This window comes from Chelonia mydas, chromosome 2 (genome assembly GCF_015237465.2).
Source record: "Chelonia mydas isolate rCheMyd1 chromosome 2, rCheMyd1.pri.v2, whole genome shotgun sequence".
In the NCBI taxonomy this organism is placed as follows: domain Eukaryota; kingdom Metazoa; phylum Chordata; order Testudines; family Cheloniidae; genus Chelonia; species Chelonia mydas.
Genome location: NC_057850.1, coordinates 245,343,456 through 245,369,885, shown reverse-complemented (window position 1 = coordinate 245,369,885; position 26,430 = coordinate 245,343,456). Strand labels below are relative to the sequence as shown.

At 44.8% G+C, this 26,430-nt stretch overlaps 1 protein-coding gene across 1 annotated transcript in view; it reads left to right on the top strand.

The window, feature by feature from the left end:
- Positions 1 to 5,436: 5,436 nt before the first annotated feature.
- The window catches only part of DPP6 (dipeptidyl peptidase like 6), an 812,601-nt gene continuing 791,607 nt past the window's right edge, over positions 5,437 to 26,430 (top strand). The window contains exon 1 of the mRNA XM_037891092.2: positions 5,437 to 6,039. Within this exon, the coding sequence (XP_037747020.1) occupies positions 5,980 to 6,039 (60 nt within the window). The 5' untranslated portion in view covers positions 5,437 to 5,979. The remainder of the gene's footprint in view (positions 6,040 to 26,430) is intronic.

The following is a 26,430-nucleotide window of genomic DNA, read 5'->3' as shown; positions in this document are numbered from 1 at the left end:
CAAAATCCTAAGGAAGCCCAATTCTATGTGACAATGAGCTACCTTGGAAGGCTTATAAACATTAGCAAATCTTTCAAGGGGCCTGGTCTAAGTCTGGAGCTTGTGATGAAACCAGGTGAGTATCACAGCATTTCCAATTCTTGTAGTCATATCTCAAGTCTAGCAATATGTGGGATTTCTCTTAAAGCCCTCACTCCTGCCTTTGAGGCTGTCAGCTTTTTTTTTTTTAATATGTTTCTAGTCCCTCAAGGGTACAGAGAAAATCTGGGACATGTGTAATCTATAGGCTCAAACCAGAAGGCAAATAAAAATCTACGGTATTATTTTTTTAAACAAGAATCTCATGATTTTAAAGCCAATGTAATGAGATTTCCTTTTAAAAATAATACATTTTGGGTTCTTTTTATTTTGGGGGGGTCTAAGTAATGCCTTGAGTACTTACAGTTGAGAAAATGATTTTGCATAATTTTGAGTTGGGTTGTGAATATTTTGTACAGCTGTAACTCTGCTCCCCAAACAAAATTATTAGATGTTCTTAAAAGTAGGATTAAGACCTCTCCTTTTTAATACTGTTCTCAGCTGAGTATATATATAATCCTTTTCAAAGTGTAAAATGCCCGAGGATGTTTCAACAGTGCTTCTTAAATGACAGCATGTTTGTTCTTTTGCACTTCACTGAACAGTCTATGTTGATCTATACACTACTTTTTTTGTCATACACATTTTAAAATTAATATTTGAATTTGTGCCACTTCTGGCATTTCTGTTTGCATAGCTTGCAAAGTAAGACGTGCAGTATCATTTAGCCTAAAAAGCAATATACTGTAATTATTTTAGTTGTATTATGGTAGTGCCTTGAGACCCCCAACTGAGATAAGAGCTGAATTATGCAAAGCACTCTGTGGATACATAACAAGAGCCAGTCCCTGCCCCCAAAGAGTTTACAATGTAGACATGACAGACAATGGCTGGGAGAAAAGAAGTCCCCATATTGTCCCCATTTTGCAGATGAGGAACTGAAGCACAAAAAGTTCACTTCCTTCAGGTCTGTGGCAAAGCTGGGGACATAAGAATGGCCATATGGAGTCAGACCAATGGTCCATCTTGCCCAGTATCCTGTCTTCTGACAGTGGCTGATACCAGATGCTTCAGAGGGAGTGAACTGAACAGGGAATTATCGAGTGCTCCATCCTCTGTCATTCACTCCCAGCATCTGGCAGTCAGAGGCTAGGGACACCAAGAGCATGAGGTTGCATTCATGACCATCTTGCCTAATCGCCATTGATGGACCTATCCTCTATTCACTTAGCTAATTCTTTTTTGAACTCTGTTATAGTTTTGGCCTTCACAACATCCCCTGGTAATGAGGTCCACAGGTTGACTTTGTATTGTGTGACAAAGTATCTGCTTTTGTTAGTTTTAAACCTGCTGCCTATTAATTTCATTGGGTGACCCCAGATTCTTGTGTTATGTGAAGGAATAAATAACTTCCTTATTTACCTTTTCAACATAATTCATGATTTTATAGACCTCTATTATATCCCTCCTTAGTCATCTCTTTTCCAAGCTGAACAATGCTAGTCTTTTTAATTTCTCCTCCTATGGAAGCTGTTCAGACCCCTAATCTTTTTTGTGGACCTTCTCTGTATCTTTTCCAATTCTAATATATTTTTTTTTTTTGAGATGGGGCGACCAGAACTGCACACAGTATTCGCAGTATGGGTGTACCAGGGGGATTACCACTGGAACTAAATTCAAATCTCCCAAGTCCCAGCCAGTGCTTTAACCACAGGCTCCACCTTCCTCTTTAATATTTTGATGTTTATTAGGGCTTTGAAACACTTAAACACAACCAAAGTATTAAAAGATTCTTTAAAAGCAAAGTTCTCCTCTTGTGAACATTGAACTCTAAGCTAATTGGGGGCTGCCATTTTTTTATGGCAGTTTGGTCCAATGCTCTTTTTTTTTTTTCAGGGAAACAGATGAAATCCAAGATAAAACTGCCCATTGGTGGGGAGGACATGTAATACCGGGTAGCCCTTTGTCTGGGTGAGGGATAGAATGCAAGAAGACTTCCCTTCCTGCTCAGGGGCTTCTAGCCACCCCACGTGGGTGGCACACAGGGAAGGCAGAGCCATAGCCCTGTGTCTCTCCCCCCCCCCCCGCCACACCAGCTAGTGGAGCTGGTTTGCTGCAGCATTGTAGTGATTCTCCATGCAGCCAGTCTCTTAGTCCTAGTCTACACTAAGGGCTTGTCTCCACTACGGGGAGATTGATGCTGCTGCAATCGATGCAGCATGGGTCAATTTAGCAGGTCTAGTGAAGACCCACTAAATCGAAGGAGGAATGCTCTCCGGTCAACCCCGGTACTCCACCTGTCTGGGAAGAGTAAGGTAAGTTGACCGGAGAGTGTCTTCCGTCGATGCAGCGCAGTGAAAACACCGGGATAAGTCGACCTAAGCTATGTTGACTCCAGCTATGTTCACGTAGCTGGAGTAGCATAACTTAGGTTGACTTACCCCGGTCGTGAAGACAAGACCTAAGAAATTAGGTCGGTATAACTGCTTTGCTCAGGGGGGGTGAAAAATCCACACCCGTGAGCGAAGCAGTTAAACCAACCAACCCCCCAGTGTAGACAGCACTAGGTCGACCTAGCTTACAGCTCTTGGGGAGGCAGATTACACTACTGTGTTTTAAGTGTAGACAAGCCCTTATATCTGCTTTGTCCTGCCAGTGGTCTTCAGGTGGTAACTCCTTTAAAGAAACAAATTTTAAATACAAAAGCCGTTCTGAAAGAAGACGACCTGCCAAGTATTCAGTCTGTGAAACAACAGTGTATGTGAGAGACTGGGGAGGAATATTGCTTTTAACACTCTTTTGTGTGGCATTTACTTTTTGCAGATCTAAAAGATAGGAGGAGAGCAAAATAATAGAACTTTCTTCTATTCCACATCGTTGGCAACAGGGTTTAAGACATTTAAAATCTCCTTTTGCAGTATCCCTTCCCCCCACTGCATTTTGTAACTGCAACTGCAGATTGTTTCACCAAGGGGGCGTACTGCATGTCCCAGAGCAGCAAACTCCGCTAAAAGAATAACATGCAGCACTACCAATAAAATATGCAACTCGCAAAATATATCATTTGATTTATTAGGCAGCATCTTGCTCAGTAAAGTATGAAAACTGAGCCAGAAAACTATCGGGCCAGATCTGTAAACTTTAAATCTTAATCAGTGTGAAAAGGAAGAGCCACAGAGATGTGAACCAAAACAAAACAAAAAAAAAAAAAACCAACCCCAAACAAAAACATCACTGAGTGTATGGTAAAGTTTGCCAGTCTAAGATGCCTGATCAGTGACTGTAATGCTCAAAGTGAACGGAAGCTTACTGATGCTGCTTCGCAGGAGGAGCTGAATGACACCACTGGGAATTAAAGACTGTTTTACTAAAACAAGGGAAAACCTACTGCAAATTACAAGAACAGAGTATGGGCAATAAAATGTGAGAGCACATTGGGGAACAAGGGTTGGCCCCTGAGGAGATGGTTTCTTGCCTGGGGGACCTATTTCTGCTATTGTGTGTCCCTGGTGTGGTATATGACACTGCCAACTCCCTTAAAGCCCAGGCCACCCTACCAAGAGGGAGGAAGAGAAGCTATTACCTTCTGGATCAGGGACCAAACACTTCCCTGGCTCAGAAGTTAGAGGAGCAGCTCTAACTGTGCCTTTACCTTCTAGCTAAGCTGTTTTAGGGTTAGCTATTTCCATGACCCTATTCTTGCCCCAAAGGTCTAGAGTTGGAAGAAGAATATGTCCAGCCCCCTCTCCAAGCACACTACATGGTAGAAAGAAGAGCTCTTCTGGTTCCTGGGCTCCTCTTTGGAATGGTTGATGGAGGGAAGGAATATTTCTCTGGCCCTCTGGAAGGATCCATTTTACCACCCCTGGTGTGTGTGGTGGGGAGGGGAGGAGGGGGTAAGGGCCATATGAACAAAGGCTGTAAGGGGATCTTGTGGGCAAAACTGCCCAGGCCAAAGAATGTAATCCACTGAGTCACTTTCTGTATCACATCAGAATCTTCAGTGAGTCTCCATTAATGTGGATCCTTTGTTGTCACAGGAGAAACTGGTGGCCCAATAGACAGCCGAGGGGAGGAATTTTGGTGACTGCAATGTTCAGGTTGGGAAAGTAAACATACAGAAGGTCAGGAAATCAAAGTTGGGAGATTGAGACATTATGGGTCCTAAAGCAGCTTTAACTCAGACACATAGACTACACACATAATGGACTCGGGTCTCCCTCCTTATGTTTTATCTTATGGGCCAAATGGACCCTGGGGCAACCTCGGTGAAGTCAATGAAGTTACTGCAGGAATGAATTTGGCTCTATACTTGTAAATTTTTACCATACCGTGTCTGGGCAGTTCAGCATTACCATCCCTCTGCATTCATGAGGGAGGCACCCCAAAGCAGGCGACTGGCTTAAAAAGGGTGAGATTAATAATAGAAGTGTTGGGTTCTTTTTCTTTGCCCTAAGGTTTCTGAGTCTTCAGGGTGCCTTCGGGTCACATTTTCAAGCTTTTCTCTGCAATCGCGAGGGCTACAAATGTATTTTTGTTTAAAAAATGAAAGCTGACTTTTTTTTCTTAATTGACTCCCAGAGATGGGACTTTAAGAAAAATACCAACTACGGTGAGACTTGCAAGCATATTGTGAGTGATGGCAATGCAAAGGGTATGTCTACACTGCTTCCCCATGCAGCCCCACCCCAGCCCATCCAGCACCTGGATCATGGTACTATTTGGTCCCCAACCCCAAACTGTACAATCTAAATAGAAAACAAGTGTAACTGTTCTTAGTCCACTGCAAACAGCTGGACCCTCCCTGATTCATCCAACCCAAGAGCAGCTGGAAAATGCTTCTCTGATTCCTGCCAGTTTTTAACCTCTCTCTCTCAATGCTTCTGGCTACACGGGAATAAAATATAACTGGTCCTTGCAAACACCCAGCCCTTGTTGCAAAGAGCAATAGACGTTCGGGGCCAAAACTGGGCAGGATTCAGACTCTGGAAGATTTTGCTGGCCCCAACCCTGCTGCCATGAGCCAGGGCTCGCTGTGCTCAGAAAGTGGCCACGGTGCTGGTTATTGCAGGCGCAGGGGAAGGAGTGGGGCACGGGATCCCGCACGGGCAAGGCGAGAGGGGTCTGGGTCTGGGTCTGGCCCTGCCGGGGAGCAGCCAGGCGGGAGGGGCTTCGCCAGCGCCTCCCGCCGGTGCTCTCTGCTGCTGCTGCTGCTCTCGGGGGTGGGGGGGCAGGCGCCTGGCAGAGCCTCGCGTGCCACCTCCTGACGGTCCCGGGAAGGGCCGGAGCCCAGCGGGGGGGAGGCGGGCGCGCGGCGCGCTCGTTAACCCTTGCGCGCCCGGCTCTGAGGCCGTGCCCGGCGTGGGAGCGGGGAACACATCCCTGCGGAGCTCTCCCGGCGGGAGCGGAGGGAGCAGGGCTCTGCCCTCGCCAGGCGGAGGGCGCGGGGGGGGTCCCGGCTGCTGCCCTAACGCGCATGACTCGGGGCCTCGGAGCGGGAGCACGTTGGGGAGCGGACAAGGCGGCACCCCGGAGCCTGCCAGCGAGTTGTCTCCTCCTGCTCCCCGCCCTCTCCTCCGCCCGGGGCTCCTCTCACCTCCGGCCGGGCCGGGCCTTGTCAGCGGCAGCTGGCGGAGGCTTGCGGGCCGGCCTCTCTTCGGGCGGGACTTGAAGCGCCCAGAGCCCCAGGGCTTGCTCCGCAGGGCCCCCCGCTGCTTGGGCGCCCCGAGGGCGGGAATCCCTGGGGCAGTGCCCCGCCCTGCCGGAGCCCAGCAGCGCCCCCCGCGCCTCCTGCAACTCTCCCAAGTCAGCCCGCGCCGCGCGCCTGCCGGGGCGGAGAGGGCGCTTCGTGCTGCCGCCGAGCGCGCCGGAGCGGAGCCTTCCCCGCAAGCGGCTCCGAAGATGAACCAGACCGCCGGGGTGTCCAACAGCGTCCGCTGCCCCAGCGGGAAGGGGCCAAAGGTAAGGGCAGCTCCGCGGCGCGCCCCGCGTTTGCAGGGGATCGGGCTTCGAACCAGCCCGTTGGGAAAGTTGGGGGTTGGTGCAAAGCAGGGGAGGGAGGGGAGGTGACATCGGCTTGTGATTCAGGGCCCGGGACGCACCGTGGTGACCGTAAGACTAGGACAGTTCGCCGGCCCGGGCTGGCGCTGGGAGCGCTGGCTGCTTTAGGCGCGGTGTGTGTTTGTTTTCCCCGAGGAGGTGTTTGGGGGAGAGGGGTTTCAGCCGCGCCGCTAAGTCCTTTACTCAGCCCGTCCTCGGCATTAAGAGGTGCTCGAACTGCTCCCGTCTGATCACTTCCGTGCAGTGTGCGGCGTGGTCCGCTGATAAATAGCAGCATCAGTGTTTCCAGACCGGAGAGCTTTGCTGGAGGGATGAAACCGTGATTTAGCTGCGGGACGGTGGGTGGGCAACATGGAAAGCTCCTGAGAAGCTGGAGTTTTGACTTTCCCGTGTGTCGGTAGCGAAAGCGCTTGTCATTAGCGGGTGTGCGTCCCGCAAGCCAGTGTGCCGCCAACAGCGAAGGGAAACTGTCTCCGGCGAGGAATTATTGCAACCCAGGCAATGCGAGGTACAGCGAGAGGAGGAAATACACGAGCACATGGGGCTGTGATGTGCAGGAACGAGGGGAAGCTCCAGGGAAAGGATCCTGAGTCCGGTGAAGTGAGCTGTAGCTCACGAAAGCTTATGCTCAAATAAATTGGTTAGTCTCTAAGGTGCCACAAGTACTCCTTTTCTTTTTGTGAATACAGACTAACACGGCTGCTACTCTGAAACTTTGCTCATAGTTATTCACTGCACAGCCATGAAAACCAAACTCCTCTGTTTTTCATTTAGCCGTGTACGCGGGGAACTCCGGCATCTTGATTTCTGGAGCATCCCTGGCTGTAGCTGCTAGTCACTTCATGCAAAAAAGCACCATCTTAAACTTTCCTAGAGAGACATTGATAATCCATGTGGTATACTCCGGGTTAGCTGCTTAACATGACTTAAAAGTTTCCTTAACAGAGACAAACGCTGCTAACCACATGCTGTGCTATTTAACCAGGTACAGACACTTTGATTGCAGCATGCCTGCTCTGTTCAGGATAACCTTTCTGATGTTTCCATGTCAAGTTTTCCGGTTTTTGTAAAGAGTTTCAAATACGTGTCTGTAGCTGGAGTTTTGTATTGGATGTTCTGTGATAATGCACAATTATTTTTCCTTGTATTTTTCAACACTGAAATCATGTTCTCTTTTCTGGGCTTTATTTCATATAGTTTGATTCAGTACTGATGCTTGCATGTTCTGCAGTTTTGCTTTTTAACTAGTGGAGTTCTGACCCTGCAAGCACTTGTGCATGTTAATCTATCCTGTGTCGTAGTTCCCTAGCTGTAAAATGGGGATGTTATATTTCCCCTCCTCACAGGAGTGTAGAGAGGATAACCTCCATTCATGATTGAGTTCATGTTCATATTCACATGATGAAAGACCTATAAGTAAGGCTATGATTTAGTCCATGGGTATTTTTAGTAAAAGTCATGGACAGGTCACGGTCAATAAACAAAAATTCACAGCCTGTGACCTGTCCATGACGTGTACTATAAATACCCCTGACTAGATCTTAGCTGGGGATGCGGGGGCGCTGCTCTGGGGGGCTGAGGGGTCGCTGCTGCTGGGGGCCACCGAGGCCAGTGGCATCAGCCGCCGGGGGCCACCCCCAGGGCTGCCTACCCGCGGCTGCTCCGGCTGCTCCTGGGACCACTGCCAGGGGCTGTGGAGCTGCGGCAGCTTCCGCTCCCCCTGAGACCGCTGCTCGGGTGGTCCCTGGGGCCACCTGAGCAGCAGCCAGTGCAGCCTGCCCTGGGGCTGTTCCAGCAGCACCGGTGCAGCTGTCTGCGGGGCTGCTCGAGTGTCTGGCTGAGGAGTCGCTCCAGCAGTGGCCGGTGTGGCTGTCCGCAGGGCTGCTTTAGCAGCTGGCCCCGGAGCCAGCCTCACCGGCCGCTGCAGAAGTCACAGAAAGTCACGGAATCCATCACTTCCGCAACCTCCACAACAGACCCGGAGCCTTACCTATACGTATCTAGAAAAATTAGATGAGCTCACTGAAATGACTGAGTCTTGTAAATATTTTCAAGGCAAGGCCTCCTTTGACACCCCTGTTTTTATTTGCGTGAAAAATATTATTTATTAATTTAATAAATCATATCAAATGCTAGTCTATCATTTATTTAGTGGAGGGGGAAGAGAGGGAGTCCTATTTTTTGTTCTGCATTTTTCAGTGCCTAGTACAGTGGAGTCCTGGTCCTTGATGGGGCTCCAAGGTGTGATAGTAATACTAATTAATAATACAACAGTTTGACCCAGTAGGTCAAACCTCAGTATACCTACCAAGTAATTCATATAGTTTTAATTTAATTCAAAGACATCTGCAGCATATTTTCAAACATTGTAAGCTGTAGCTATTATTTCCTTTGGAATTGTATTTCTTTTTCAAGACAGATGACTGATGATTTAAGCTTTTTAATTAAAACATACAAACTCCATGCGTGACTAATTCTGTTGCAAGGAAGCCCTCCAGAGTTCAGACATAATATCACACAGGAAAGGGCTGACAACCTCCTGTCTCTTTAAAATTAGTTAACTTGCCTGGGATGCTAGGTATTGAAGAGCATAGAAGTTTTCATGAAGTTTATTTTTCCCCCCAAGATGTGTTGGCAGACAATGTAGATTCAGTGCCTTAAAAGAAACACGATTGCCAACTTGTTGGGAGCAAGGTCAGGCTGATTCCTGGCGTAGCTGTGTTTTTTCTCTCTCTGCAGAGTAAATCACTCAGATAATAACTTTCCTTTGCAAGATTTACAGCTTTGTATGCTACTCTGAAGCTTTGTATGGTTGCGATGAGCAATGGAGCTAACATTTTAAAGATGGAGATGCTATTAAATGAATTATAAAAGTGAATAGATTGATTCATTGATTGTAGCAATATGTAAGGATCCACTAAAACCATTTGCATCTTATTGGCAAGACCATTTGACTTCTTTAGCTAGCTTAATAAACATCTGACTTCATGTTACTCACAGTTACCACTGAAAGACTATAACTGGTTGGTACTGGTTTTGAGGAAATATTTTGTATACACATAAAGGGCATACTCTACTTGCTTTATGCCATGTGTGTAACCCCATTGCCTTCACCAGGACAGCTGGTGTGAACAAGATGAGAAGGATTTTTTCCACAATAGTACTCTTTGGGAAACATCCTCTATTTAAGGCTTCCTAAATTAGCAAATACTATGGGTATGGGGTCCACATCTGTTTACAATGAAGTCACTGGGGGAAATCTATAGATTTCAATGGAAGCAAGATTGGACCCAAGTTAGTAAAGTCTATATTAAAGGAAGGATGGTCCAGTAGTTGGGGGTTTAGCTTAGGACTTGAGAGACCTGGATTCAATTCCAATTCCCTGCCCTACCAAACTTTCTGTGTAACCTTGAGCAAGGCATGTTGCCTTTGTAGCTATGCCTACAAAGGGAGGGGCAGCCCGTGGCAATGAGTCTCAGAGGCTAGGTCGATGGACTTGCGCTGTGGTGCTAGAAATAGCACTGTAGACTTTGTGGCTTGGGCTCTCAAGTGCACCCCCCTTCCTAAGTTTCAGAGCGTGAGCTGCAATGTCTGCACAGCTATTTTTAGGACCATAGCGCAAGCTTGACTCTGTCACTCCACGCTCTGAGGCTCACTGCCACTTGCTGTGCAGCTGTCCCCTCTGTGCCTTAGTTCCCCATCTGTAAAATGGGATAATGTCACTGCACTGCCTCATGGGCTGTTGTGAGGTTAAATACAACACAGATTGAATCACTCACATACTGTGGTGATAGGAGGCATGTAAGCAGAGCTAGGCAGGAAATGGTTTTCTTATCCTGCGGATATTTTGTAGAATCTGACTTTTTTTTCCCATCTCAGGATAGGACAATAAGTCAAACTACTGAAAATATTCATAAGCTGATAGCTGAAATGTTTTTCATGTTGGCTCAATCAAATGTTTCATTTTGATTTCAACCTTTTTTATTTAACCTTTTTTTGTTAAGTATAAGTAGCTTAAATTTTGAAAGAAAATAATTTTGAACCAGAAAGCTGAAATTTTTCATTTGGAAATTGTCTGTGCTGGTTTCAGTGAATTGGTATTTTTGATGGAAAAAAACAATTTATTGAAAATTTCTCAAGCAGCTCTACCTTAGCTATCTAGAAAATAGAAAGGGATTCTGAAAACTTCCAACAGGAAAGCATTGTACCTGTCACAGATACAAGTAATACCTCCAGTCACTGTCACTGAAAGAAGCTGCGGGGGGGGGGGGGGGGGGGGGGGAATATATCTGTGTCTTGTTTCCATTGTGCCTTTGACAGGACCTTGTGCGTAGTCAGCTTCACTACTTTGCTGATGGTCAGTGTCACTTCCTGTCTCATGCACTCATGTGATGACTGCGTTCTGTAGTGCTGCCTGGAGAGTTGCTCAGGTGCACTCTCTTCCACCGGTCTTTCAAGAGGGTGTTTGGGGCCAGGAGGCTGACTCCTTTTCCCATACTCCCTGCATGGAGCTGGGGTGGGGGAGGACTATGGGGGAACTTTCTCCTTCACTCAGTCCCCTGCATAGAGCTTGGGGGAGGGGGCGGCAACCAAGGGCAACCAAACTTCACTCCCCAGTTCCCTGCATAGAGCTGGTGGGTGGGGCTAGGATCACCTTAACTCTTTGCATCTGGAATCATAGCTGGAGTGCAATGGAAAGTCTAATGGGGAGCAGCTGGGGACAGGGTCCTTCTTTCCCTGGCACTCCCCTGCAGATCCCAGAGAGAAGTTCAGAACTAAGAGTGGAGCTTACCTGAATGCCTGGTAGGCAGCAGGCATTGGCGCAGATGTAACAGATGTGGGGAATGGGTATGAGAAGCAGAGTGCTCCTTTCTCACTTGGTGAAGTGCACAAGAACCTTCCAACCATTATCAGGGAGATCGAAAAAAAGTGTATGTGAGGGGGGGAGAGAGAGGTAAATTTAGGACATATTGAGGATGTTCTCTCAGAAACCTCAATTTTTAAAGACATTAGTCCATTCAAAAAGCTCATCTCAACAGTGTCCCTTTAAGGGCCAGATCCTATGCCTTTTGAAGTCAATGGGACACTTTCCATTTTCTTCCCAGCACACTGGGTCAGATCCTATAAATGGCTAGAGTATAAATCCAAAGACTGAAAAGGTTTGAAATCACTCACAAATAGAGTAGGCATGAATGATGCATTTTGGTCAAATCTAATAATATTGCATTAAAGTTGAGCAAATGGGAACTCAAGTGGTGGAAATAGTCACTAAATGCTCCTAGTGGGACACACTTTAGGCTATTGGGGATGTTTACTAAGCATGAGCCATATCTTGGCATTAAAAATATAAGTAACAGGAAAAGTTAGTGCATTAAAGAACTGTGTTTTTTGGACAGCAATCCAAATTATTGTAACCTGACCACTCTTTAGCAATAAAGAATGCCTATGGATAACACCGAACGATTTATGCAGACTTTGTTTTGAGGAAAAACAACTGTACTAATTAGCAATACCAACTTCAAAAAAAGAGGCTGGGGAAAACAATTAAAGGGGTTTTTAAATTGCTTGCTGCCCCTATATGAAGTCCTTGCTCCCTTAAGCTTAGCCTAACTAAGATCTTCAGGACTCAGTGCGCTGTTGGTAGCTACCCTATTGCAGTGAAAAGAATACATTTCGTATATGAGGATGACAAGCTGCTAATTTGTATAGAGTGGAATCCAGAAACGTACTTTGGTGCCTGAACGCCATATTTACACATCTAAGTCCTGGGTTTAGGCACCTAAGTCCCAATTTTGGCTCCACTGTGATTCACAAAACTCTCATCAAGCCCTGTGGCCACATAAGCTCACTCGGCATCTAAGTATTTTCAAGCTCTGGGCAGGCATACTGCTGCTCCCCTCCAGGCGTCCGTGCACCTATCTCCCACATAAGCCTCAGAGTGATTCATGAACCAGAGGAAGATTGGTCACCACATACCACTTAGACATTTGGCCACCTATCTCATAGGTGGCCTCTGAGCTCATCTACCAAATTGGGTCCAGTTCAGAAATCCAGCTGTGGAGGTAAGGGGGGAACATTATCTTTTAACTTTTACCCCATTGGCTAGAGCACTTGCTTGGAATGTGGGACACCCAGGTTCAACTCCCTCCTCTACGGCAGAGGAGAGAAGATTTGAAAAGGGGGTCTCCCACCTGGCTCATGAGTGCCCTAACCACTGGACTACAGAGTTAGAGTATCTCCCTCCCTCCCACCCACCCACTCCCCGGTGACTGTTCCCCTGTGGATAAATGCTTAATACATCTTGCTGTGTCTACATTAGGGTTTTGAAATATGTTAGTTGGGGAATTTTAAATATATACGTCCTATCCTAGTCTAGTCAGTCCCTTAGTAATCACATTTCTGTCTGAACATTTTAACCTATTAATGCGATATTACAGTAACACACTGAGATCTATTTTAGGTTGGATATTAGGAAAAACTTTTTCACTAGGAGGGTGGTGAAGCACTGGAATGGGTTACCTAGGGAGGTGGTGGAATCTCCTTCCTTAGAGGTTTTTAAGGTCAGGCTTGACAAAGCCCTGGCTGGGATGATTTAGTTGGGGATAAGGTCCTGCTCTGAGCAGGGGGTTGGACTAGATGACCTCCTGAGGTTCCTTCCAACCCTGATATTCTATGATTCGGGCCCCATTGTGCTTGGTGCTGTACACACACATAGTAAGAAACAGTCCCTGCCCTAAAGAGCTTACCATGTAAATAAAACAGTAAGTGGGAGAAATGAGAATTGTTATCCTTATTTTACAGACAGTGAGCTGAGCTTTGGAGATTAAGTGACTTGCCCAAAGACAACAGGAAGTCTGTGACCGAACTAGGAATTGTTTGTTAAAAGTAACACCTAAGGCTACTATAATGACGCACTAGAAACATTTGTTTCGTGTGTGTGTATGTGTGTTTCATTTAATAGTATTTATGTAGAATCAATTTCACTCTTTCCTCTGTACAGTCAGTCAGTTTTCCCACTTGTTTGTTTGGGTCTTTCACATGGCAACAGAGGAGAGAAAAACATGTCAAAAATAGGAAAAAATGTCCAGAAAACTAAAAAAAATAAAAATAAAGAATTGACAGCCGGACTCTGGAGGGTCTAATCCTTGACACTGCTTTTATCTTTTTTTTTTTTTCTTTTCCAAATTGATGGTGTCTCTTTAATGAGTAAATGTGGGAAATGTGTTTTGCAGCTGTTGTTGTAAATTAAAAGAAGTTGCTTTTGTAAGCCTTTTAGGCAGACGTTAATTAATGCTACAATGAGGATTCTAGTATTAATGACTCCTTGTGAGGTTCTTGGCCAGAGCTTCTGTCTCATTTTATTTCAGACTTTAGAGTTTCTGCCCTCTTCATGTTCTTCCTTGTAAGACTAGTGTTTATTTTCAGTGAACTTCATATATGTGCTAGTGGGGACTCATTTGGGTCAGTTCTACTATCAGCTTTCCTCCAAACTCCCATTACCATTAATGGGAATTTTACATGCAGAACAATGGCAGATTCAGCCCCATAAATTGCAAAGAAAGTCTTTAGTCTTCCTTTTAAAAACAAAATAACCCCCTAATATATTTTCTCTTCAAGAGAAGAAGGTGACACCTTAAAATTTACTGGCAACATAAATATCTGCTAGACACTAAATAACTTTTGAAAGTTAAATGCAATGACTGGCCCATCAATTTGTCTTCCTTTATCAGTCTTTCCAGGTCTTGAACACTCCTGCAAGGGGAGGCAACATGATCTAGTGGACACAGCACTGGACTGGGAGTCATGGTTAGGCCACACCCCTGTCCTTGGCATTTCCTATTGGTTAGTTTAGGCAGCTCCCTGCTTGGTCTGTTGCAGGAGGGCTGGAACCATTTTTATAGTGGGAGTGCTGAGAGCCATTGAACCAAACTGTAAACCCTGTTTATAATGGAAACCAATCCAGGGGGTGCAGCAGCACCCCTAGTTCCAGCACCTATGGTCGGCTGGATTTTGTGAATCCCATATTTGGGCTCCCAACTCTCCCCCTGTGTTGTATAGGGAGGCTGGGTACCTAATTTGCAGTTGTGAATTCCACCAGGTGGCAGGGTTTTTAAACACTGTATAGCAATGCTCTGTGTTGCAGCACCTAAAGGTGCTAGCTAGCACACTAAAATAGCAGTGTAGATGCAGTGGCATAGGCAGTAGGATGGGGTAGCTGCCCAAGTAAGTACCTGCAGTCCCGGGCAGGATGGTATTTGGGCAGCTAACCCATCCCACTGCCTGTATCACTGCACCTACGCTGCTGTTTTTAGTGCACTAGCTTGATAAAGCTAGCATGTGTCTATGTACCTGAGCTGGGAATGACACCTCCAGCTCGAGTGTTGACATACCCTAAGTCCCCTTTGTGAACCTAGCCCGATGTGTTTGTACAGGGTCTAGTGTAATGGGGCCCTGATCATATTTGGCGCATCAAGGCATTACTATAATACAAATAATAAAAGGTGCTGATTGCATAGTCCCCTCAACTCCGCCTGACATCAGTAGGAGTGGAGGGTGCTCACGACTGAGCCCTTTAAATCTCCCACCCCCACCCCAAAGTAATCTTTCAGGAATACATTAGTGAGCCAATGTAACAATGAATGGGAAAGAAACTTAGAATGAGTCTGTATCCAGCCTGATGCAGGGGTTCATGAACTGTGGGGCTTAGAGCTGGGGAGGGGTTGGAAGGGTTAAGCACAAACTTTCCTTGAATTTCTTTCCCAAACAGGTTTAGAACTTTTTTTTTTCCACTAGCACTGTTTTTTGATATTTTGCGTGGTGCAGTATAAAGGGAGTGAGGCGCTCCTTGCCCCTGGCCTTTTCACCCTCGGTCTGAGAGCTACCCAGAGCTTGGGTTGCTATTATCTCCAGGCTCTGCCAAGTGGGTTGTAATGGGGAGGGGGGATGGTGCTCGCTTCAGCTCCAGCAGTTAATGTATTAGTGCCTGCTTCAAGCACACATCAGCTCTTGGGTTAGTGTATCACTGAACTGACCTCCAACACAAGGGGGTGAGAGAGCCCTCAGTGTATGTATCATTGAAGTTGTATGTCAGGTCAGCATTGGGAAGATTGCAGTGCTATTCTGGTCTGTGTATATCCATGGGTGCTGATATCTGCTGCTGTTTTTCATCATTAATGAGAGATAAACACATCATAAAATTTTATTGGGTGTTCATGCTAACAAAATTAGCTAACAGTTGGTGCTTTAAAAACTCAGGCAGAGCACCATCACTAGAATATGCAATGGCTTTTTAACTAGCATACAGCAGAGAGCAAATGTCTGAGAACCTAATATGATGTAACAGATTTATATTAATATTTATCTTAATAGTTAAAACAGGTGAATGGAAATTCAAGAAAAATCTTACTACCTATGCACAAATTAAGCGGCTTTTATCAGATTAAAAACTCCTTAAAGGAGCTCAGTCATTAAATAACTATGAGCTGTATTAAAGTAGTGATGTTAACTTGTAATATCGAGACTAGTGCACTACTCAAAAATAAACTAGCCTACCAACTTCAGTACTCAAACACTAAAATCAAATAACGTGAAGAAGATTTATTTTAGCATTTAAATGATTTTATGTCCCCATAAGCCAAAAATGATATGCTGTGAATATAATATGGGTCATCTAGGGCCAGTACCATTGACTTCATTGGGAATCAGACTGGTCCCCTAAGCTGTGGGGGGGGGGAGAGGGAGAGAAAGGGGACTTCATTTCAGACTCCTTTCCTTGGTTACTGGAATCTGGTTGGGTCATTTTGATATCAATGTTATATCAAGAGGGTAAAGATTTATTTATTGAAACTTCACCAATGCTGGGCCCTTTTATTCTCAGTGAATATGCTGTCTGGATAGAGTTTGATTTTTAATCTCTAAATTGTGAAGAGACTCTATAGTCCTTCATTGCCACCTTAAACAGCAGGTAACTCCACACAGGTGGGTCAATCTTTTTTTCTGTGGATAAAGTAGTCTGAGTATTAGTTAACTTTCACTGAGTAAGGTGCAGGTGGGTGTCTCTGTCTATGGGTCTGGGTACTTGTACGGCTGTCATCTCAATAGTGTCAGAAAAGAAGGATGGCCTTGTGGCTAAGGCATTGGGCTGTGATGTGAGTGTTGGGTTGATTCCTGGCATTAGGACAGTCTTCCCCAGAGACTGGGTAAGTCACTTAGACCAGTGGCTCTCAACCTTTCCAGACTACTGTTCCCCTTTTAGGAGTTGGATTTGTCTTGCATACCCCAAGTTTCACCTCTCTTAGAAACTACTTGCTTACAAAATCAGACATAAAAATAAGAGTCACAGCACACTACTACTGAAAAATTGCTTACTTTCTCATTTTTACCATACAATTATAAACTAAATCAATTAGAATATACATGTTGTGGTTACATTTCAGTATATAGAGCAGTATAAACAAGTCCTTGTATGACATTTTAGTTCGTGCTGACTTCGTTGGTGCTTTATACGTAGCCTGTTGTAAAACTAGGCAAATATCTAGTTAAGTTGAAGTACCTTGGTTGAGAACCATTGACCTAGAGTCTAATTCTGCACCATTGAATCAGTGGGAGTTTTGCCATTCCAGGATTGGGGCCATTATCTGTGCTTCATTTTCCCAGTCATAAAAAATAGGGATGATAATATTTACTTTGTGTGTTTGCATTGTAAGTTATTAGGGGCAAGGATTATCTCTTCCAGTACCTAGCTCAATAGAGCCCTGATCCCAGCTGTGGCCAGGTGGTACTACTGTAATATAAAATAATACGAATCTGAGCACCTCACACACCTTAAGGTCATTAATTAAGGGCATATAGTCTTTTTTTTTTTTTTAAGGGAAAAAAACACCTAGAAGGGACATAAATACATACAAATGTGCACAAAGTATGCATAGGAAGTTTCCATGTATCATGCCATCAGATATACAGAAAGATATAAGTTGTAGCAAACCAAAGGTATGTTCCCTGTGAAAACCCCAGAGAGCTGAAACCTGCAGATCATGGGCTGGGGAAGATCTTAAGCACTGTGATCCTTCAGGTGTGTCTGCAAATTGAAAAGGAGGCAGGGGATCAATGTGTTTGAGCCCCTTACTGTGTGAGGTCAACAAACTCTCACATGTTTGTAGATGGCCTTTCTGTGCTTGGTATTCCAGAGACATTGCTGAGAATAATTTGCTGCTACCCAAGGCAGCAGTAACTTGCAATGTATTTTTTCTTCTAGTGAGTTAGGCTGTGCTTGCAGGTTGCTAACTCACGTACTTTGGCTTTTCTCTGACTTCTCCCTAGACATCACAGACACATCCTCATGGTTGCAAATTTTTGGCTGGATATCTTATTAAAGTAGGAACTCGCTCAATGTGGCATCATCCCAAATCTGAGGTTTTAAGACTCACATGAGCTTTTGGGATGGAGTATCTGCCCTGCTCATCTGAACCTATGGAAACATATGACTTTACACAAAAAAACAATATAATAAACATTCAGTAACTGCTACTCCACGCTAATATTATGATTTGTATTGAACTAGCCCCTAGGAGTCCCAGTCTTGGGCCAGGACCCAATTGTGTGGCTGTACAAACACAGAAGAAAAAGATGGTCCCTGCTCCAAAGAGCTTAGTCAAAGCTAGTTTTGATTTGTTTGCTGGTTTGTTTTTTCATGTGCTTATACCTTAGTCACCTGAATTAAGCAGCATCAAAGTAAATATTACCAAACCGCACATGCATGCATAGCACATCTGCTAACCTTTCATTCCCTCGCGTGGTGTTCCTCACAGCTTCTTCCCTCTTCCTGCTCTACCTCCGCTGTATTTTCATGGCAGGGGTGGACGCTGCATATGCTACTTCTAATGAAGTATTTTAAAAGTGAATTTAGCCTTTGTGAATATAGTGAAATTAGTCTTGCTTCTCCACAGAACAGGTATCCTTCCCCAGCTGTCCTGATGATACCCCTCAATCCTGACTCGGAGGTGCCTTTGGGGCCCCTCTAGAAGGTGTAGCTCAGTCTCCATTCCATTTTAGTCGGTGTGGCCTGTAATCAGAGGGTTTTGTTTGTGTGTGTGTCATTTACTGCTTGCAAAAGGCCCTAGATGGACAGCCTCAGAGAGAGGAATGTTCTTTTTTCTACCACAGAAACAGCACAGCCAGTAACAGCTGTAGCTACTCCACACTGCCGTGGCAATGCGTCTAACTCTTGACCCGGAAACACTGCTAATAGATACCTGTTCACTAGGCACTGGACTGATACTATCACATTTCTTCTCACATAGGATACGGATAGGCCTCACAACTCTTGGTCACCCTGACCTGGGCCCTTTAGGATGCCTCCAATTGGACATCCAGAAAAGCAAGGCACCTAAAATTACTTGTCACTCTTGGAAATGTTGGGCCTGTTCTAGCCAGTGATCTAGGTGAAAGACTCCATAGGCTGCTGTTTACTAGCTGTTTCAAAGACTCTATTTCTGACAATGCTTTGAGTGGATTTTTTCTTGCAGATGAATGGAAGACTCCAGTGCATTACTATGACTTTAATGCAATGAACTAAATGTTATGTGAGCTCACCTTATTACGATAAAAATATCTTGTTTGAAATTACACCTTTGACACAAGAGGACTATAAGTAACCTTCAATTATTAGCCTTCCTCAGCCAAGTATTTTTCATGTTGTGGTTTCAGTGTATCTTACAGTTGATTCTACCCTGAGAAATTTCGATTGCTGACGGACATTGACACACAAAGAGATTAGAGACTTCCACTTTTTATGCAAGGGGGATTTACGTGTCTCACTCCCATTAATGTTAGTGGAGCAACACACCTAAATCTGATGTTCATGGATAGGAGAGAATAGCCACTAAAGCTTTTTCAGAGTATAAAGTATAATGATTATTAAAGAACTGGTAAATGAAAACTATGCTTCCTGGCACTTATATTTCAGTGATTGTACAAAAATGAGGCCTCCAGCCCCTTAAATTGTAGTTTGCAGTGACATTACCACAAATCACTTAATTTGTTTCAACACTCATCTATTCTAATTTCCTTGTAGGCATTTATTTGGATGGTCTCCATATCAGAATCCGCATCTGAGCACAAATATCAGTGTGTTAGCCATGAGCTGTCACTTGCAGGTTGTTAACTCATGTATTTTGACTTTTCTCTGACTTCTTCCTTGACATCACAGACACATCTCTGTTTACAGTTTTGGGCAGGGTATCTTAATAAAGCAGGAACTCATTCAATATGGCACCATTAAAATCTGAGATTTTAAGAATCTTATGAGCTTTTTTGACGGAGTTGTTTTAAGTCCTATCTCTAGCAAGGAACATGATATTTTTTTTGAGCTTGTAAACATTCACAACACTTAATGTATGCAGCTGAGAAATATCTACTTCTTGCAAAAGCTAAAGAGGCAGATGCACCCAGATATTGAGATAAAAAGAGAAGATGTAAGTGTAATCAAAGCGGAGTCCTATGTGCAAACCGGAATATATGAGCCCGAACCCTGTTCCACTCCAGATATAGGAAAGTCAATATGCATGTAATTTTCAATAATACAACATAGTTCAAGCACCCATCAGTGCATGTCAAAAAAGAGAACCATGATGCAACTGGGAAGAGGACTTGAGCACTGGACTGGAATTTGGTGAACTTTGGTACTATTCCCAGTTCTGCCACTCACCTGCTGGGTCGTGACAAGCAGTGACTTTCCCAAGGTCACCCAGCAGGCTGTCGTTAGAGTCAGGAATAGAACCCAGGTCTTTTCAGTTCCAGTCCAGTGTGCTAGGCCCCAGTGCATTCCTATATATTGCTTAAAACATGACTCAGGACTTTCAGCAATTTTATCCTAGATATCTGTGACTACTTTGTCTGTCCCACTCCCCCGCACACACTTTACCCCACCTTGCATGTGAAGAGGGGGCCTAACTCAGCGCAGGATTGGGCCTCTCTGTGTATCTCTGTATTTGGCTACCTTTGTTTTAAACTGATAGTGACTGCTACTGAATGCTCTTCTAATGAGAAACAAATGTGCTAAAATTAATATACTGAGCACCATGGCTTTCCTTTTTTAAACTAGCATTATGATTTAGCTTTTTTTTGTTTGCATGTTTGTTGTGATAAAGCCATAACTCGCCCCACTCCTTTCCCCCTCATGACAAATAACCAGCCTTGATCATAGCTGATCACAAAGCTGTCCCTTTTATTTTTTTTGTCAGATACTCAGTGTAAAAGCTTTAGTGTTTTTGCAGTTCTGTTTACTTGTGGTGTTATATTTAGCAACTGTTTTTTGTTTATTTCCAAGAAGAGGGTCTATATCGGGCTCACTTCTTTCCTCAGTTGTTTAACATATATCTTGCCATTTTCTGAATAATTACAGTGAATGGCCAAGATTTTCAAAAGTGACTGATTTTTGAGGTCTTTGATGTTTTGGCTCCCCAACCTGAGGGGAGCCTGTATAGAGGAGACAAGCTGAGAGAGATAATATCTTTTATTGGACCAACTTCTGTTGGTGGAAGGAACAAGTAGTCGAGCTAGACAGAGTTCTTCTTCATGTCTGAGGAAGGAAACTAGAGTCCAAAGAGGGTCTGATTTCCAGAAAGTGCTGAGCCTCACACCTTGTGAAAATCAGGCCCTTTTAAATGAGTTAGGCAGCCAAAATGTAAGGAGTTAAGCACCTAACCACCTTTATAAATCTGGCCTTTATCTCTCTTGAAAAATCTTGGCGAATGTGTGTGGATTGTTATTAACCATTTGGTTGATTGATTTATTGCATTAAGAGAATTTGTTGCGTCCATTTTGACAAAAAACAAATGTTCATTCTTGACATTTCCTCCTGAGGAAAGCTCAGTTTTTGAGTGTTTGGGTATCTCTTACAGGTGCAATTTATCTGTCAAAGCTGTTTTCATTATGCATTTCCTGCTGCCTGGCAAAAAAAAAAAATTTGCTAACAAAGGACATTTTAGATCAAGGCCACTAACTAATTGTGTAAAATGCATGCAGGAATGCCAAAAAATTTGAATAGACTATTTCTCCTTAAAATGTGTGTTTTTAACAGCATATGGCTTGCAAGAGTGTATATACATTTTGGTTAGCTAGGTGCATAATTACCTGTTTCTGGACTATAAGCAGCTTTCTTATTACAAATTGAGATTACGATTCCAGTTCCCTAAGGTCCAAATCTTTTTGCTCAGAGCAGTACTGCTCAGGATGCAACAGAAGTGCTGTACTTCTGCTGTGTGGTGGGAGGAGGCGGGATGTGAGATGTTTACACTCAGGGATTTCATGGACTACCTCACTGCTGCACTCTGCACCAGACCTCTAACCCCTAGCTGAAAAGCCTGGAAATGGGTCCTAGTCTGCCCCAAACCAGGAGGTCTTAGCCTTACATAGCAGCCTTTGTGTAGTTCTCTTCAAACACTGCATTTCTGGGGGATATTTTATACATGCAAAATATTCCATGAACCAGCTGCAATAAAAATTCACAAAAGCTGCCGCAGACACAGACTCAATAGGGAGGTTTCTGCCTACATGTGATTTTTTTTTTTTTTTTTTATTTTCAAACATCTTTCCACTAACTTGGAAGTCCAAATACAAAACCCAGAGCATGGAAATATGTGGATTTGTGACACATTGTACGGAACTGTCTAAGGTCTATAAAGCAATGAATGAATGACTGACTGACTTCAATCAGTGTAGTTGTTTACTGTGATATGTATAACATGTATTCTTTGTTTAATAAATAATCTAAAGTGATATTTCAATACGTGACTGATATGGTAGAAATTAGAGCTGGGCTTCAGCTAAAAAGTTCAGCTCTGGGAGTCAGAGGTGTTCAAGGCGGGGATTGTGGTTTGGCCAGTGATAGTCATGGGGGCCCAGTGCAGACAAAGCCAAAAAACCAAGTGTCCAGCCTGCTCCTCTCTGACTCAGTTTAGTGCTGCTTTACAGTGTTCTCTGAAGCAGGGAGGATTTGTGACGCTTTGGGTTTCAACACAGACAAGTAAGAGGCTATGTCACCCCCAGCCCTGCAGTTCTGGGTGCCTTACACACTGTGGTGCTGCAGCTCACAGACCTGACACTAACATCCAGTCTTACAAGCATGCAGGTCGCACCCTGTCTTCCACTGCCCAGTTACTTTTTGCAGAGTGACCCCACCACCCTCCCAGTCCTTTTTTCCCCCCTCAAAACTGTCTCCTTGCAGTGTGCAGCCTTCTCACTGAACACTTACAGAAGTTAAAGTTAGTTGCTCCTTTAAAGAGACAACACTCTACAGCTCATTCATTTAACTGGGGTTTGAGTAACACTTTTATTTCCGTCACATCACTGAACTGGTTTATTGTAAAAGTAAAACAAGTGTATTAAATAAAAAGTCCTAGGTTTTAAGTGATAGCATATATAAGGAGCAAAGGCAGAAAGGATTACAAACAAACAGTAAAAATATGCTTTTAAGACTAAAGTCTGCTTTAAACACATTAGAATCTTTGAACAAAAGAATTGTTTCCCAATAAGTCTCTTTTCAATCATGGCTGATCAGATCCTTGAGCCAGGACCCAACACACGGCACTCAAAGCGCCGGGCTCTTTGACTCGTCTGGTGAGGGGTAATTTAGGGGTTCACTCCCTCTCTCTTTATAGTCCAGTAAACCTTTGAAATGTATTCTTCTGAAATGTATCCCAGGGATGCCTTGCTGTTCGGTGTATACTCCATGCTGTCTTCGCCCCCAGAGGTGATTTTTGTAATGAAAATGTTCTTTTCCTGCAACCTCTGGTACAGATGAATAGCCCACTGAATTTGGCCACAACTGCTTTGAGGTGTTGCCCTCTTTCCTTTGTCTGGAGAAAACCTGTTTATCATCTCCCCCTGACATGCCTTGTTTAAACTCATTTTAGTCACACATTTCCACCATATTACTATGAAGTTCTTTCTGGGTTTACTGTAAATATATCAAGCAAGAATATTGATGATCAGTGAGGTTTTTAGTTTTCCAGTTATATTATGTGCCACCGTTTGGGTATATATCATGACAACAGTGTGTTAGGTGTAGTGAGTATGTCACGCCTGACAAGAATTGCTGACAGACTATTGAACGACCAACAGGCCTGTGTGTGTCAGGGTTGTGCCACACTGTCTCCACACAGGAAAGTGTTAGTCTGTCCCTTAAGCCATGCCCATTGTATGTTTTCCCAAAGCCATTTCTTATTACAGTCATGGCCTCTGGGTAAACGAGTTTAGGCTCCTAATTCTTCTGTACCATTTTCACATTTTATCTCCAAATAAACACTCCTCAATCCAAAGGCCCTATGCCCTTCTTTCTATAATAATTAATATATTTTTGCAGGCTAGAGATAAAATTGTCCAGACTAGAGCGGTCAACCTGGAGCCAGTTCTGTGTCTGACTTCAAAAAAAAAAAACAAAAACAAAACAACACTGAGGTCAGATTTTTATTATAAATCCTTCTTAACTTTATTTCTACTCTGTATCAGACATGTATTATTGACAGGCTAAAGTCTGTCATTCTCACAGCCCTACTACTAGTGTTAACTAAGGCTACTCTTCTTTAGCTAATGGGATAGAGCTCTGTGGATTTGGCGCTAAACCACCAGGGTTCTAATTCCAGCTCTGGTGTTGATTTGTCTAGTACTGATGGCGGCTGTATGTGTGTTGCTCATCAGAGCTAACTTGGAAGAGGCAGACTTCAGCAGTTGCTGGAGCCTGTTTTAACTTTAGAGTGTGATCATCTATTAACATTTGGTGCAATGCTTCAGCTTGTCTCAGTGGTGAATGTGCCATCGCTCTATCTTGCTAGAAACTCCTGACGGTGGAGTTCTGTTGGACAACCCTGAAGTTCCTCTCCAGCATGTGCAGTTAGTTCTTGCCTCATTTAACTCAGCTGTGATGTTCCTAATACCACGCTAGACTGGGCGGATAAACTTTTTGGCCTGAGGGCCACCTCAGGTTTCTGAAATTGTATGGAGGGTCGGTTACGGGAGGCTGTGCCTCCCCAAACAGCCAGGCATGGCCCAGCCCCTGCTGCCCCATCCACCCCCTCCTCTCATTCCTGACTGCCCCCCCGGGACCCCGCCTCATCCAACCACCCCTTCTCCCTGACAGCCCCTGCCTGCCCCCTGCCGCCCCATCCAGCCTCCCCCTTCCTGACAGCCCCTTGGGACCCCTGCCAACATTCAACTCCCCTGTTCCCCACCCTCTAACCACCCCGACCCCTATCCATACCCCCGCCCCCTGACCACCACGCTGAACTTTCCTGCCCTCTATCCAACCCCCTCACCGTGCTGCCTGGAGCACCGGAGGCTGGTGGGGCTACGGCCACGCCTCCTAGAGCACCAGGACAGGCAACTGTGCCACCCAGCTGGAGCCAGCCAGGCCACCGTGCAGCACAGAGCACTGGGTCAGGCCGCGGCTCTGCAGCTGCGCTGCCCGGCAGGAGCTCGCCGCCCCGCCGCCCAGAGCATTGCGCCAGTGGCGCCGTGAGCTGAGGCTGCAGGGGAGGGGGAACAGCAGGGGAGGGGCTGGGGTTTGGCCTCCAGGGCCAGGAACTCAGGGGCCGGGGCAGGATGGGCCCGATGTGGCTTGCAGGCCGTAGTTTGCCCACCTCTGCTCTAGACCCTCTCTTACTATTGCTCTTAACACACCAGTATGGAAAGATGAAAAACTTGCCCTCTTCCATATAGACATTTACAAAGCCATGACATATTCATTATGTTGCCCTTATAATGCCCAGTCCAGCTGTCATAGAAGCAAATGGCCAAAGTCCTCTGACAATGGGAGTAGGTTCAGGACCACCTTTTCTAGTCATTCACTTTTTTCATGCAAAGGACAGAATCAAGACATAACTACAAACATCTTGTGAGTATCTGGCTCCAATCCTGGAATTTCATGGGGGTGGGGGGATGGGGAGGAGAGAGGATTGCTGAGACCACTCTGAGCCTGAAGTCAGCAGGACTCTGTGATGGCACAGCACTCTATACATGGTTAAGAAACTGAAGGATTTGGGCCTTAGCATCTCTCCAAAATGTTGACACTCAATCTGAGCATTAACTCTGTGCACCAGCTTTATTTTACAAGAAAACAATTGCAGCATGCAGTACAGTCATGCACACCTTTCTCAGGGGCAAAGAAAGCAGACCACTACAAAACTAGGTCCCATAAAAGAGAAAAATATTTTATTGCCGATGGTGGAAAATTGTAGAAGTATAATTAAAGAGAGAGAGTCTGACTCTGGAAGCAAAGCCTTAAATTGTACCACTGAATGCAGTCAGTAGATCCTCAAGAAGCAATATCCATAAGGCATCGTAACACTATTCCAACACTTTCTATACATTGTATTGTAGATAAGTCATCCCACTTAGTGTATATTGTTAGAATACAGATGCCACATAAAATCATAGAAATGTGACGTATCAGAATGAAGTATATACACCTGCTAAGATCAGAGCTGAATTTGGCCCATTGATTTGACTCCAATTCTGCATTTGCTAATATGAACAAAGCTTCTAACACAATTAATAATATACAGTTAACAATACAGGGCCAGATTCAGCTTGGGTTTTTGCCAGCTTCGACTGGGATAAATCCTAGCACAAATTACCAGCAGTGGAAAGTCCACCAGTGACAGGGGAGTGGCAGCCTCCTTTCTGCAGGTCAGAGGGACGGTCATCCTTTTCTTGTCACATCCCTGTGGTGGTGGTCTTGTCTTCACATAGGACTAAATGCCATCATTTAGTTACTGGCTTGACGTAGGAGTGAGCCCTGCAGGAGCTCCACAATAGTTTGTGGATCAGAGGCACAATGTGGGCCCTGTGTGGCACAGTTTGTGGTACCACCCAAGTTCATGGTGCAAACTGGTGTAGAGATGGGTAGCTTCCCTGCTCACCCTTCATCTCCTTTTGGGGATGCATGAGGGCAAGAACTACAACAGAGCCCAGCGCCACTTACTCTCCCTGTCCATCTGTGGGCCTCTATAAGTAATTAATAGCAGGAAAAGCGCTGCCCCAAAAATGGGAGGGGAGGGCACTGCTAGGAAGAATGGGCTTGGCTGGGGAGTGCACTGACTCAGTGCCTTGACTCAGTGGCTTCTGTCAGTGGAGCTCCTATAGAGCCCCAGCTGTGGATTTAAAAAAAATGCTCACCTCTTCAGGGAAGGAAAGGTGCTGTTCACCCTACCTGTTCCTTCCCAAATGAATACTCTGCAGGATGTAAAGGGGCTTGCTGGCTCAGGGAGTTATAAATTATACCTCCTTGTGTGAGCT